Below are 15,602 nucleotides of genomic sequence, written 5' to 3'. Positions count from 1 at the left end.
ATGAGTGGCAGGCTCAAGTCATCATTAGGAGAGAATTTTATTTTAAAGAGGTCATCTTAAACTGCAAGGATGTCTGTTAACATCATAATTAAATGTGCCAAAGGAGAAGCCATGTTGTCAAATGCCCACTTAACCAGCCAAACATCTCAAAACCCCCTTTGCTGACCTATATACCCCATTGTTTGAAGTATTTTTTTTTTTTTAAACAAGAGAAAGTAGACAGGTAAGTGTTGGTAAATGCCAACTGTGCATATTCATATAGAAACACTGTAATCTCTGAGGCCAATTTATAGAGAAAGGAGGAAAAGAGCTAGAATTCTATGGACTACTACACAGGGGCCTAGTGCCCTCCAGCTTCCCACAGAGTGAAGGGAGCAGAAGGGTTTCCTTTTTTCCCACGGAGCATGGTGGTGTTGATTCCATATGGTTTGTGTGAGACAGGAGGGGATCAAAATGAATTTAGAACAGAAGGGTGTAGAGATCCTTTTCCTGTTGTGTTCTGCTCAGGGTACCTCCCATAAAATAAGTCAAGAACTATGGTGTTTGACAAAAGAGACTTCAAGAACAGGGTGACTGAGCACAAGAAGGGGGGAAAAAGACTGCAGCTTGCTTCCAGGGACTGGAGAAAATTAAAAAAAAAAAAAAAAAAAAAAAAAAAGAAGATTGGAATCCATCAGTCTTCAATTAGTCATCTCTCCTTCATCTTCCTCTCCTTCTTCATCATCATCTTCATCTTCACTTACATCCTCACTCCTTTCTTCATCAATGTCTTCCAATTCTCTTCCTCCTCCTCCTTCTTTTTCCTCTTTCTCCTTCTTCTTTCCTCTCCTTCCCTTTCCTTGTCATCCATATCAGGAATCAAGTAGTACTGCAACAGATTTGGCCAAATATCTCCTTTGATGACCTCTCCTAACTCATCTGCACCTGCATCAGCATGGTCGGTAAATCAGGTAAAGAAGCTCTTGGGTTCTTCATGCTGCCGCTTCCTACTGGCTTTATTCTGTGTTTGATCTGTACGTTTCATCAAATCCTTTCCAGATTTCCATTTGATTTCAGTGGACTTTGTAAATGGATCACCACACTCATTCAGATGAAATTGTTTGGAGAGAACTCTATTTTCAAAGTAAGGATTTTCATCAAAATAAAAATCTATTCTATAAACTGATTTTGTATCTTCAAATTCTGTCACTTCGACTCTGGTCAAATAATGCAGTGTCTCTTCATCTTCCTCCCCAAGCAGTGCAGACACTTGTGGATGGCTAACAAATGTTGTTACCCAAAAATTTGGGATTTCAGTGATGAATTCTGACCTCTTCTGAAAAAATAGTTGGCAGAGTTTGTTATATTTCTGTTCTGCTTTCAATATCTCCTCACTGGCTTGTTCATTAAGTCTATTTCATTTCGTACTTCATCAATATGTTCACTTGCTTCTTCTTGTTCTCTTTCTTTCTTGGGTAGGCGCAGTGAGGCCAATGCTGCCTCAGATCAGATTTGGGGTCCAGAGACTGCTGGGGCTTCTGAGTAGAGGGGTGAGCAAAGACTGGTGCTTGGAAGGCACGACACAAGGGAACTCCTAGCATCAGCCCCAGGGTCATCTTGGGCCACAGGAAGCAGATTAGGAACCTAGGTCTGGTTTTAAAAGGTTTAGCCTATGTGGTTTGCTGAGTTTCTTTGGCCTTTCACCAAATTTGGGGAGTTTTCAGCTATTATTTGATGAATTCATTTTCTACAGCATTTTCATCTCTTTCTATAACTCTAATGTGATATTAGATCTTTTGATACCATTCCATTGGTCTCTAAGGTTCTATTCATTTTTTGCTTCCCCCCCCCGCCTGTTGTTCACATTAGATCTGAAATATCTACTTCCAGTAAATAGTTAAAAAAAAAACCTTAAAAATTCAGAGTCTGTCTTGGAATACTTCTAAATTTTTACATTAACCACATAGGGGTAACTATACCATCTCTCAGATCACTTTTCAGTCTCATTTGTACAGATAACTGACACAAATACTGTAGTTTATCAAGTAGATAGTTGAATTGTCTCTTCTGATCTATCTTCAAATTCACTGACTCTTCTTTTTATCTCATTTTGCTATTAAGTCTCTCTTTTGGACTTAAAATTTTTGTTAATGTGTTTATCAGTTCTGGATTTTTAAATTAGTTTTATGTTCTGTAGGGGTTTTTTTCTATAGTTTGTAGTCTTTGCTGAGAATATTTCATTTGTTTCTGGATAGTTTGCCTTTACTTCGTGTAGCATGGTTATAATAGCTGCCGTAGATCTTTTTTTGTCTCATATTTACACATTTAAGTCATCTCAATGTTGGTATCTTTTGAGGTTTTCTGAGTTCTTTGTATGCCAATTAGTTTTGGATTGTATCTTGGACATCTTGAATACTATATTATGAGATTTTGGACTCTGTTAAATCTTTCTGAAAAAAGCTTTAAAAATATAGTAGGGATTCAAGCTTATTTGATTTAGACTGCAAGTCTTCACCTGATTTCTGTGGGCTTGGTTCCAAAGTCAGGTTAGTTTCCAAAGACTGCAGAGATAATCTGGTGTTCACAGCTTGGATACTTTCTGTTTGTTGTCTGAACCACAGTTCAGTTCTCAAAGCCTTTGCTTTGCTGATTCTGGTAGATTTCATGCATGTTTAAAGGTCAAGCTTTCATATAGAGATTTAAAGGATCTCATACTTTCAGTTTCTTCCTTTCTGGATTTTTCCTTACTCATTAGTTCCCAGTTAATCTATTCTACATTTCTGTATAGTTATTGTGTGTCTGTAGTTGGAGGGAAGGTCCATATGAACTCACTCTATCATGTTGCCAAATTCAGAAGTCCACATATTCCATATACTTATGTAATTATTTTTGCAAAAATGATAAAATTTTCCATGTAAGATTTAAAAACTTTTACAAAAAGCTCATCTAGCAAATGATGGCCATGTTCCTCTATTACTTCCTCACATCCTTCTGCCACCTTTGTTCATGTTGACTCCCAGAGGATTTTACTCCTGACATCAAGCATCTGCACTGTTTCTTCAAAGGCTGATCTTAGGCTGTGAGTGTCCGGTTTGCCTGTGGATGCCTAAAGGATCTGTGAATTTGCATCCCTCTGGGACAACCTTGATACCAAGGGCTGACAAGGACAGGAGTTTAATATTCCAGCTTTCTTACTGCTGATGTGAAGAATACTTAGATGTAACTTGAACTGTCTGCTGAGCTTTCTTGTAGAATTGAGCTAAATTTATCTCTCATGGGTATTTGTTTGATATTGCTTGGCTTCCTTTTCTTCCTTGCCTGCTTTCCTATTTTTCTAGTTGATTTTCCTTGGAAAATTTCTTAATAAATAATATTTGCATTAGTATTTCTCTTACTTTCTGCTTTTGTGGAATATTGTAGTAAACAGAATTCTAAGATGGCTTGCAAGATTCCTTGGTGTATATGCTTGCATAGTCCCCTCTTCGTGAGCATGAGTGGAACCCATGAATATGACAAGACAGTTATTCCCAAGAGTAATGGAATAATCACTGTCTTGATTATAGACAACTCAGTCTTAGCAGATTTTTCTTTTGGCCTTGAAGAAGTAAGATGTTGTGTATGAGCAGGCCACCGGACAAGAAACTGCAGGGCCTTGGTTTTCTAAGGGCTGAATAGTCCTCAGATGACAGCCAGCAGGAAAGTGAAGACTCCAGCCTTACAACAGCAAGAAAAAGAAGTCTGCTAACAGCCATCTGGACTTCAGAAAGTCACGTAGAGTGGCTGATACCTGGATTGCTACAGCCTTGTGAGATCTCAGCAGAACAACCAGGTAGGGTGTGGCTAGACTATTGCCCATGGAAACTGTGAGATTAATATATATAGGTGGCTTTAAGTATCTAACTTCACAATTATTTGTTCTGCAGCAGTAGAAAATGAATATAACCACCTAAGGCAGTTATTTATTCCAATATTCTCTACTTTCACACTGTTATTAACACTGTAATGTTGAACAGAGTTCATGGAGTTTCTGAAGCAAATTTTGAATTATTCAAGACCACAATGGGTTTGCTTCTTGTTAGAGTTTGGATTTAAAATGGCTCCCTTAGCCTCCTATGCTTGGAAGGTGATAGGACTATGGGAGCTTATAGCTGACCTGTGGTTAGGAGATGGGGTCTGGTGGGAAGAGAAAAGTCACTGGGGATATAGCGTGGAAGGGTCTCTGGCTCCTCCCTTCACTTGCTGCATCCCAGCTGCTGTGAGGTGAGCAACTTTTCCTCTACTATGCCTTTTGCTATGCTGTCCTGCCTTGGAGCCAATGGACAATGGACTGAAAAACATCTGCAAACTGTGAGCCAAAATAAACCTCTTCTCCATTAATTTGTGGGTGTCAGGTATTTTGTCTCAGGGAGGAGAAAAGTGAATAAGACTTCTTCAGGAATCAGTCATTGAGTGATTGGCATGTGTAAAGCACATCTTTAAAGTGAAGGGATATCAAGATAACTATTATCCTTCCTGCCTGAAAGGAACCAATATTGTAGAAAGTAGGGGAAGATACAATGGTACATACATGAATAACAATGATATTACAAATTATATTCATAAAGTGTCATAAAATAGGGAAACACAAAATGCTATGTGAAAGACCTTCACAGAAGGCCCTGTTAGAATTCCCCATAAGGCATGTGACATGCCTTCATCCATGCAGAATTTACAATTGAAGTTCAAAGGAACAAAAGAAGTGTGGTTTAAGGGATAGAATAGTGGTTTGGGAATCAGATAGACCAGGGTTTAAATTACGCCTCTTGGCCTTACTACCTCTGTGATCAAGATAATGATAGCATTTTCATTCAATTTCATTAGTAAAATATTTTACAAGCTTTGTAACATTAACTATGATTAGGAGCAAATTATTTAAAATATGCTTCACAAATGATTTTGGTATCTATAACTTCTGATAAAGAGAAATGGCTGGAAAAGAGAGACTCTAGTACCAATTCTGCAAGGAGAGAAAGAGGGTCAAAGTCAGTGGTAGTGGGAAGGATTGTAAGAACGGGCTAGACAGATTCACGAGGTAGAGGAGAGGACTTTGAAGAAGATGATACAGTGGGCACAGGGGATGAAAGAGAGAAATTAAAAATGACTGAATGATAGAACATTTCCTATTTGTAACTTCCTACCTCATTTGATCTTCTAGCCTTTAACCTTGTAGTAGTAGCTCACAGTCATTATAAGTATGGGCTCTGGAGTCAATTTGCTTTGGTCACAACCCAGCTCTTGCACATTCCTGCTAAGTGATTTTGGACAAGTTACTTAATCTCTGCTAGCTTTTCAGTTGTGAAATGCGAATTCTCACAGTACCTATTTCACACAATGCTGTGAGAATTAAATGAGTTGCTGTGTTGCTTTTGTAAATGTATACTTTAGATATTATCAACAAAGCACATATTATTATTAAATCAATAGCTATATCAATACATTAAATGCATCAAAATATATCATTTTAATAACAAAATATGTTAAATATATTCTGTAAAATACATTGGAATATACTAATCATTATTGCTAAATAATACAACTAGTGGCACATTTAATGCCAAAGCATCACTTCAGAGGCTTGGCATTACTATTCCATCCTCTCACTTTCTCTCTCCTACACTTCATATCTTCCCACTTATCCATTCCCCAGAGATCAGCATCAGTAACATTTTTTTCCACACAGTCATCCCTGACCCTGCCTATTTCTGAAATTTCACATTAGCAACCTTATGTTTCTCTAATGGCACTTGTATCTGCTCCCTCATTATCTGAGAGTAGAAAAGTTCTTTTCTTTTTTTCATTTCATTTAATTCAAAAATTAGTACATATTTGGAGTTCATGCAGTTTACAATCATCTTGGGGAGTGGGTATATGTACTAATACAGCTTGATTATTTTTTTCCTCCTTCTCCTTCCCTCCCTTCACCTCTAATTCCTCTTTCCCCATTTTAATTCTTGTTAATATTATTAATCTTAGCTCTTGGTTATGACATATAACATTTACATTCATTAAGATTATTAATTCCAGGCCGGGGATTTAGCTCAGTGGTTTCGCCACCTGCTCTGCAAAGCGCAAGGACCCGAGTTCAATCCCCGGTACCAAAAAAAAAAAAAAGATTATTAGTTCCTGTACATGGCATATCTTTATTCTACTTATTTCTCCTTCCCCTCCCCCTTTTCTTGAACTGCATATGATAGAAACTCAATAAATATTTGTTGAATGGTTGTGTGAATTAAGAGCAGTCATAGAATGTTTAGAAGCTCATAAACTATTCTTTTGCCTTACTCTATTAATTTCTTGCTAGTGAGAAGGTATTGCTCTAATTCATAATAGGAGCTCTCAAAATAAAGATATCAAATATACAGAATGGTCAAGTTTCCCATTGTTCTTATTGGAGATGGGTACTCATGGAGAACCTCTATATTTCTTGGACAAAGTGACAGTGCTGGGGAGAGCAGCCAGTGAGTGTCAGAGATGGTTGAAAGCAGAGTGATGCTAAGTGGGGGCAATGCCTTTACAGATTCTATAGGTGGAAATGTTAGGTGGATACTTTAAAATTATTTTGGGACTCTTACAAAGCCTGATTTATAATATTTTGAAACCATAAGGGATACCTGTGTTAGAAGAAGTTTGAGTCATGAATTTTGGTGCACAGTGAAGGCTCATTGCCTGCTTGGGCAGTGGAGCATCAGGTGCTTCATCTCAACATGCTCACGGGAAGACTGTGTTTCCTTTGGCAACAGAAGCATAGGAATGGATAATATGTTAACTAGCTCTTAGAGCAGAGTATATGAGTAGGGTGCTTTTTGTGGTCCCAGAATACCTGCCTTTTCTCTTATACAATGCAAGATAGGTATACTTGTAATTATCTTATTACCTAGCCAATTAACTATTCTGTGAGACTATGATTATGCAGAGTGTACAAAGAACTTTATTTATGAATTTATTCTGTAGAAAAAAACAAAAACAAAAAGCTAAACCAGCACATCATCTAATTTTCAATGTAAAATAATGCAGAAGTGTAGAAGATGAACATCTGATTTGTCACATCTGATACACTAATGTTTTATCCAAAAGGAAGAACACATTGTAACTTGCTCAGTCATCTGCATAAACACCACCTGGCCCTTTACAGGCTCCTACTCAAGTAACAGGAGTCAACGAATGGCATCTCTGCTCATAGCCTTTTCACTGGTGGAAATAGAAATGTCTCTTTTCTTTCTTTAAAAATAAAGCATTTATTTATCAAATTAGCAGCATTTAATACATTTTTTCAACAGCATAAGATGTAGGTGATTAAAACAAAGTCAGTGGAACCTTCCACATTGTGGAATATCTGATCATAAATTGTCTAGATTTTGAACAGCTAAAAAAATTCATTATCCTTTAAAAGGAGGTTAGATCAAATCAGATCTTGTGTGATGATATATTTATTGCAACCTTAAGCTACTCTCCCCTTGGGTACATCACTTAGTAAGTTTTACATTAGAAATAGTTGTAGTTTTTAGTGTAAAATATTTTATTATAAATGGGAAGATATTTTTTCCCCTGCAAACTGACACATTCTGGTTGTATGCCTCAATGAGCATATTTCTGTGCTACATTACACACAGAGTAGTAGCATCTCATTTCCCAGTTGTACTAATAGAAAAATGAAGAGCCTGGATCACTAAAGTATGCTGTACCAGTCTTGTATGTTTTTGAAGGCAAGTTAGTAAAAGGGTCAGCGAAACTGATATGCTTTCATAAAGAAGGGGTCAAGACTAAAAATCTTACCTTTACATTTTAGATTCAACTTGGCTAGAGGGTATTAGCTTCTTTGTTTGATTCATGGAGAAAATACTGCTAAAGTCTTGATGCTCTCTGCCTACAATTGAGTAAATTAGTCTTCTGAGTGTACTAGTGTTTTGTGTTTTTTGTTTTGTTTTGTTTATTTTTGGAGGAGATAATGTTGGAGGGCCAATGAACTCTGCCCTAGGTTCATTCTTTTATTGACTACTTGTGGGGAATCTTTGGTTTCCCAAAATTTCTACCTTTAAATAAATGTTCTTGTCCTCTTTCACCTTAAATTCTTCCTGAGACCACTTGAAAAGTGACAGTCTACAGCTCTTTTATATCAGATTTCTAGATCATGTGTTCTTACTTAGTGCTTCAATTTGTAGATTTTTAATGTATCTATTTGGTGGTGAGGGTGATTGGGCCCTCCCTGTATTTGGATTTTTTTTTGTATTAAATTCTTTTATTGGCACATTGTAGGTATACAACACAATTACACTTCTCATTGGGAATTGTACCTTTATATAATGCATCTTGGTTCTTATTTTTTTCCCATTCCTAGCCCTCCCTTCACGCCCTCCACCCTTCCCTATTTACAAAGACTTTATTTCCATTTTTTCCATTTCTCATCATTTTTTCCTTTCCCTTCTTTCCCCTGTATTGATTTAATGCATTATATTGCCAAGATAGCTATGTCAACCTAAGGCAAGTGTTTAGTCTTGTTTACCATGCTTAAGTGCATCTTTTCTTAATCTCTGACAGATTCCTACTTTAATTGTATTCCTTGATTCATGTTGGAGAAATATTCTTGGATTTGAAAGGGAAAGAGATCTTGCTCTTTTTTTCAATTCCCAGTGCAGCCTAGAAAATAATTTTATTCATTCATTTATCTTACTAATACAGTAAGTTCAAAATTCCTATTATGTACTGCTGTTGGACAGAAAGTAATGAAAGGTAGACATAGTTCTGACCTTCACAATGCTTATAGTTGAAGTTTGAACAAATATTCATGATTATAGAAATAATTGGCAATATTTCTGCTTTTAACATGAATTCAGCAATTAACATGAAATTACATTTTTTGACTACTTAGTATACACCAAGCATTATGTTGCATGTCATCTAATTTAATCTGCACTACAAACCAAGGGAACAGGTAATGTTAATTTAATTTTTTGATTGCTTTTCTGGTACCAGGGATTGAACTTGGGTCCTTGCGCTTTCGAGGCAGGTGGCAGAACCACTGAGCTAAATCCCTGGCCCTGTTAATTTAATTTTACAGTAAAGGAAATGGATAGACAGACAAGTATCATAAGTTTCCCAAGATGAGATAGCTACTTACATCTACCTGATAGTAAAACCTGAGCCCTGAGAGTGTGCTGTTCTCAGGAACTGAACGACTTACCTCTGCAAAATAAATGTAAACTTACATAATTTAGTTGAATAAATTGGAAGTATTTCCCTTTGATGCTAATCAAAAGTTGTAAACTCAAATGTCCACAGAGAAAATGGGCAAATCTTATAATCTGGTGAAGCAGGAGGGTAAAAATGAGTGGTAGGGAGTGTAGTAAATCAGAGCTTACCTGCTTTGTCTAAAGGTTCCAGGTGATTGTTGCCATGTGTGGCTGAGGGCTCATTGATAGTGTTTGCTAGACTGTGTGGCACATTTATGCATATTAGAAAAGAAAAACCTTTTCCCTTGGTGGATCTGGCAACAAACAAGGGCAAGTCTTGTGTGCATGGCTTGGCAAAGGAGTGAGGAGCCAGGAGCCAGCCCCACTTACTCCTTAGGCTGGTGCTCTGAACAGGGCACAGCCTGTATAATCTTTTTTGAGAGAAGCTGGACATGTGAGTTATCAGAGTGAATGTTTAAAATTTTAAATGTTGGTGACAAATTAAAAGCTTTAAAACATATATGTGGGTCAAATAAAACTCATGTATGTATAGGATTTGGCCTCCTGGCCACCGTTTGAAACTTCTGGATTATAAATATAAACTAAGCGTCTGATGTGAGAAGAGACAGTTATTATATATGTGGTCATCATACTCTTCAAAAATCCAGTGACAAAATTGTCTTCAACTTTGATTTTGGGAATAAGAGATAAGAAGCATTTTCAGTCTCTGAGAAGTCTCTCATCCAAGTAGTAACCAGGCCTGACCCTGCTTAACTTCCAACCTGGTGTGTTCAGGTTGGTATGCCCATAGACCAGTCTCTCAGAGGTCTACCTGTACCCATAATAAAAGGATTCCTAGGTGGTTTGTTATTCTATAATTATCCACACCTAACATGGATACTTAGGAGTTAAAAATGCATCAGAGTTAATGAGTGAAGAATGAGTAAAACTTCTGTAAATATGAAATTATCCAGAATGTTTCTATTAGATATAGAATGTCAGTTATGGCCCATGATTGGTGTTAAAATGATATTGATGATGCTAATATGTTAAGTAGGGATAACACCCAGAAAAAAATGTGCGTTGTCTCTCCCACAAAAGGATTTGCTCTAAGCGGCTGGAGGGGGCTTTAGCTCAGTGGTAGAATGTGTGAAATCCTGGGTTCAATCTCCAGCATATGAGAGAGAGAGAGAGAGAGAGAGAGAGAGAGAGAGAGAGAGAGAATATTTGACTTCTAGTTGCGGAGTTACGTTATTTCAATTTAAATTTTAGGGCAGTCAAGTTTTGTCTCTATAGTGACTAATTCTTTTAATGCTGTTTTATTTAAGCAAAGCAAACCATATATTACTCGGATCAAAGGAATCATGAAAAATATATACTGCAGTGACAAGGGAGAGGTACCGAAGTTATACCTCACAACCCTGGTGCCTTCTAACCTGGTACTTAGGGAAATCTAGTCTTGAGGAGTGATAGGAAGATACCTAGTGAGTGAGAGAGATATAATGAATTGATACTTTTTGTAGAGGTGGGAAGAAAATACCAGGTCTATGTGAGTGATTACTAATGATGAAATGTTCTTTCTAGGGACTGGAGTTGTTTGGGCCTTATATAGTCATTACTTTTGTGAAGTCATGTAAGCATGAAGTTCTTTTTCATCTTCAGGGAAGGAGAGGACAGGTCGGTGGGAACATTGTATTTTTTTTTCCTCCTCACTTACAAATGAATCATATAGCTCGACACCTAAGAACCAAACTGTAAAACGAACCCTTTAAGTCACACACATGAGCTTGTTACAAGCATTGCTAGTTGTCTAGACTCTAGAGCATTCTGAGCTCTCTCTCTCTCCCTCTCCCTATCTCTTCCCCTCCTCCCTCTCCCTCTTCCTTTCCCCTTCTCTCTCATTCAGAGAGAAACCTAGAGTTAATTTGGATTGGATTCTCAAAGCTTGCGACAAATGATTATGTTTCACTAGATAGGAGCTACACATTTAATGCCATTTTTTGCCTTTAATATTCAACTTCTTAAGTTAACTATGACATCTAAGGATATATATTTCTTGCAAAAATATATATACCAGTAGAATAGGCTTGTTGGAATATTCTGCTTCAGATTTTCCCCAACATGGCATTTTTGGCTAAAATGTTAGAACTGGAAGGAATCTTAGTGATGCATTTGATTTCCAAACTGTGATCTTTGGATCACCAAGTTGCTTCAGTGTTCCTATAAGAATTTCATTACAGGGCTGGGGATTTAGCTCAGTGGTTCTGGCACCTGCCTTGCAAGTGCAAGGTTCCGAGTTCAATCCCCGGTACACACACACACACACACACACACACACACACACACACACACAAAACAAACAAACAAACAAAACCTTAGGGCCAGGGATTTAGCTCAGTGGTTTCGCCACCTGCTGCGCAAACTCAAGGACCCGAGTTTGATCCCTGGTACCAGAAAAAAAAAAAAGAATTTCATTACATTTTAATTTTTAAAATTATGAGGTCAATTCTCCGTTACCTGGGAACACAGGCTTCAAAGTGGAGATTATTAGCCATGGCTTCAGAACCCCAGCCAAATTTTAGATAAGATAGCTTCAATTTTATTCATTCATTAAGTATCCAACACTCAAAGTATGACCAGACATGAAGATGTTGGGAATAAAGTGACTGAAGAAAGTAAACTAAGTTCTTTATCTCATATTTTTATATTGTAGGGTAGGCTGTGACGTGGGAGACAACCCTATTTCTTAATAGCATGCTTGATGAATAATAGGAAGGCTTATAGAGGAGCTAGGAGATGAATAGGAAGGCCTATGTGAGCACTAAGAGATGGTATCAAGAGGTATCAGATCAAGAAGAGGTTAGCCTGAAGGCATAAGAAGAAATTTAGATTTTATTACAAATGCAATAAGAGTAATGTAATATAATTTATGCTTCAAAAGAACCACTCAGGCTACAGTATATTCAGGATGAAAGCAGCAAAGCCTATTAGGAGATTCTTGTAGATTTCCCCTTCTAGCATGATGTACTAGGTTATATCAAGGCAGTGCTCCTGATGAAAACAATTAGAGAAAGTTAGATAAATTTCAACCTGTACAGTTTTAAAAGTGCAGAAAATCAACAACAATGAGAAGAAGGTGTACTACAATTTCAGGAAGGGAAGCTGATAACCAGGAGAGATTTTTTTTTTCTTCTGAGGGCTTTTGATGACTTGAACATGAGGTAACAATCAAAACTTGATGCAGGCTGGGAAAATAAAGATTTTTTTTTTATTCATTAAGTTTTTTGGTACATTTTAGGTATATGATATGATGACATTCATCATTGGGGATTTATACCTTTATGTGATATATCTTGGTTCTTATTTTTTTCCCCATTCCCCTGCCCTCCCTTTAACCCCTCCACCCTTCCCTATTTACAAAGACTTTGTTTCTGTTTTTTTCTTTTCTTATATTTATTCCTTTCCCTTACTTCCCTTCCCCTTCCTCTCTACCACTCCCATTTCCTTTCCCTTTGGACATTTTCTTCCTATTTGAAATTATTCATTAAACATTTTTTTCATTAAACATTTTGATCCTTATTTACACTTTCAGTTTCTCACACCAGAGAAACTATTCAGTATTTACACATGTGTGTCCTATTTATTTCACTCAATAGTATCGCCTTACATCTGAAATGAATAGACATTTCTCAGACAAGGAAGTAAAAGCAGCAAACAAATATATGAAAAAATGTTCAACATCATTCATCATTCGAGAGATGCAGATGAAAACAACCCTGAGATTCCACCTCACCCCAGAAAGAATGGCTGCTATCAAGAAATCAATAAATAACAAATGCTGGCGGGGTTGTGGGGAGAAAGGAACCCTTCTCCATTGCTAGTGGGAGTGCAGGCTGGTGCAGCCACTGTGGAAATCAGTGTGGAGATACCTCAAAGAACTAGGACTAGAGGTTCCATTTGACCCAGCTATTCCCCTGCTGGGTATCTTCCCAAAAGAATTAAAAGAATCATACCACAGTGATATATATGCACCCATGTTCATAGCGGGACAGTTTGTAATAGCTAAAGCTTGGAAGCAGGCCAAGTGCCCATCAATTGGAAACTGGACAAAGAAAATGTGGTTGTTTTTATAAAATGGAGTACTACTCAGCCATAAAGAATGAAAAACTAGAGTCATTTATAGCTAAATGGATGCATATCGAGGCCATACTCTTAAGTGAAATAAATAAGACACACATGTGTAAATACCAAATAGTTTCATTAGTGTGAGAAACTGATAGTGTAAATAAGGGTTAAAATGATTAAAATGAATAATTGATAATTTGAAATAGGAAAAAAGGTCCAAAGATGAAGGAGTGAAGGGCGGGGAAGGGGAAAGGAAAAGAGGGAAAGGAAAAACTATGAGAAAAGAAAAAAAAATGGAAATGAAATCTATGTAAATAGGGAAAGGCAGAGGGGGTGAAGGGTACACAGGTAATGGGGGAAAAAATAAGAACCAAGATACATCATGTACAGGTACAAACACCCAATGATACATGTAAATGAACTGTATACCTAAAATGTACCAATAAAAGAACTAAAAAAAAAAAAAGAGTATTGCCTCAATATGCATCCATTTAGCTATAAATGTCTCTAATTTCTCATTCTTTATGGCTGAGTAGTACTCCATTTTATTAAAAAACCACATCTTTTTAATCCATTCTCCAGTTATTTTAATGGCTGTGTAGAACTGCAGTAATAAAATTTGTGAGTGGACCTATCTCAAATGCATGGTTAGTTTTCTCCATCAGACATTTGCTGAACTCTGAAGTGTTTCAAGATGCTAAACTGAAACCTTCTGAAAGGCAGAGTGAAATATCTATACAGTCTTCTGATGTTTAGAAAGTGAAGATTTCTACAGGGGAAGATGCTCAGAAACAAAATTTTCAACACCCTTGAATGAGTGCTGGATTGATCTGGAGGTACTATCATTGGCACACTTACTAAATCTGGGTGTATGTGGAGATTGAAAATCTAGGTTTGACTTCTGGCAGAAAACCATTCCAGGAAAACAGAGAGGCTATCAGGATTTTGGCATTTTGGGGAGCTGAAGTGACAAAATTGGAGGAGTCTCAGACACATAACTTGTCTTCCCTTGAAGAATTTGCTGCATTTGAAGCTATGTGGGACAGGAAGCTATAGGGCTAAGTTGTAAACATTTGAAGGGCAGAACTAAACCTCTTTCAGTTGTTCAGATTTAGGGAATCAGGTCCTATCAAGATTACAATAGAAGGTCCTAGATAACCATGCTCTAGGAACAGGCCCAAGCAGGACTAGATTGAGTTTTCCTACACTGTCATAGCCTCAACCCAGCTCAATTCTGTATTGGCTTGAGACGATTAATTCCCTAAATACCTGTCCTTGCTATTAGCAAAAAGAGGAAAGCCTTTCTGATGGAAGACAGTATCATTTGGTGGTTTTATGTTTTTGTTGTTGTTTTTTTGGATTTAAAAAACAGGCCAATAGAAAAGATCCAAACAGAAACACAGAAAGAAAATATAAATAAAAACAATAACAACAAAACAAATCAATGGTAAAGTAATATGAAGCTTACTGAAAAGAACATATAATTGAACTCCCAAGAGGAGAAAATAAATTAGGGATGCTCCAACATTTTTCTTCTACTGATGAAAGACATCAATCCACAGATTCAAATGGGTTCTATACAATGAAAATAATGCTTATGAACTCATAGTAAAGCTGCTGAAAACCAGTAAGTAGATAAGATCTTAAGTGTCACCAGAAAAGTACTGTACCCCCAAGGGAATGTCAATAAAACCTACCTCTGGTTTCTCAGCTGGGAGCATGGAAGGCAGAGGATAATGAGATGTCATCTTTAGCATGCTGGAAGAATTTAACCTGGTGAGAATATATGTTATAAGCTAAGTTTAAATGAAGACATTTTCAGACAAATAAAAATGAAGTGTAGCCAGGTGCAGTGGCATACACCTGTATGCCTAGCTACTAGGAGACTGACACAGGAGGATTGAGACTTTGAGGCAAGCTTGGGCAACTTAGTGAGGCCCTGTCTCAAATAAAAAATGTAAAGGGCTGAGGATGTATCTTAGGAGTAGAGTACTCCTACTTTTAATCACCAGTACCATAAAAAGAAAGAAAAGAAAAAACAATATTTAATTTATTTAATTTCACATGTATATGCAAGAAGGAATGAAATACATCAGAAAGAAAAAAATTCTGACAAAAATCAATATTAACTGCCTGCTGCGCAAGTGCAAGGACCTGACTTTGATCTCCGGTACCAAAAAAAAATAAAAAAATAAAAAAAATCAATATTAGGCCAGGCATAGTAGTGCATACCTATAAACCTAGCACTTGGGAGGGTGAAGCAGGAGAATCACCATTAAGTTTAAGTCCAGT

At 37.0% G+C, this 15,602-nt stretch overlaps 1 protein-coding gene across 1 annotated transcript; it reads right to left on the bottom strand.

Annotated features, from left to right (window-relative positions):
- Positions 1 to 478: 478 nt before the first annotated feature.
- Positions 479 to 11,740, bottom strand: LOC106009127 (SET like protein). The gene is given in 6 exon segments (XM_087212777.1): positions 479 to 820; positions 823 to 1,389; positions 1,392 to 1,479; positions 9,134 to 9,198; positions 9,375 to 9,445; positions 11,703 to 11,740. Coding segments are annotated over 6 exon segments (969 nt in total). The 3' UTR covers positions 479 to 680.
- Positions 11,741 to 15,602: the final 3,862 nt, after the last annotated feature.

Source organism: Heterocephalus glaber, unplaced genomic scaffold, assembly GCF_053883595.1.
Source record: "Heterocephalus glaber isolate CG9 unplaced genomic scaffold, H.glaber_assembly_v1.0 deba00001442, whole genome shotgun sequence".
NCBI classification, from domain to species: domain Eukaryota; kingdom Metazoa; phylum Chordata; class Mammalia; order Rodentia; family Bathyergidae; genus Heterocephalus; species Heterocephalus glaber.
Note: the sequence above shows the minus strand (reverse complement) of the source record. Positions and strands in the feature narration are given on the sequence as shown.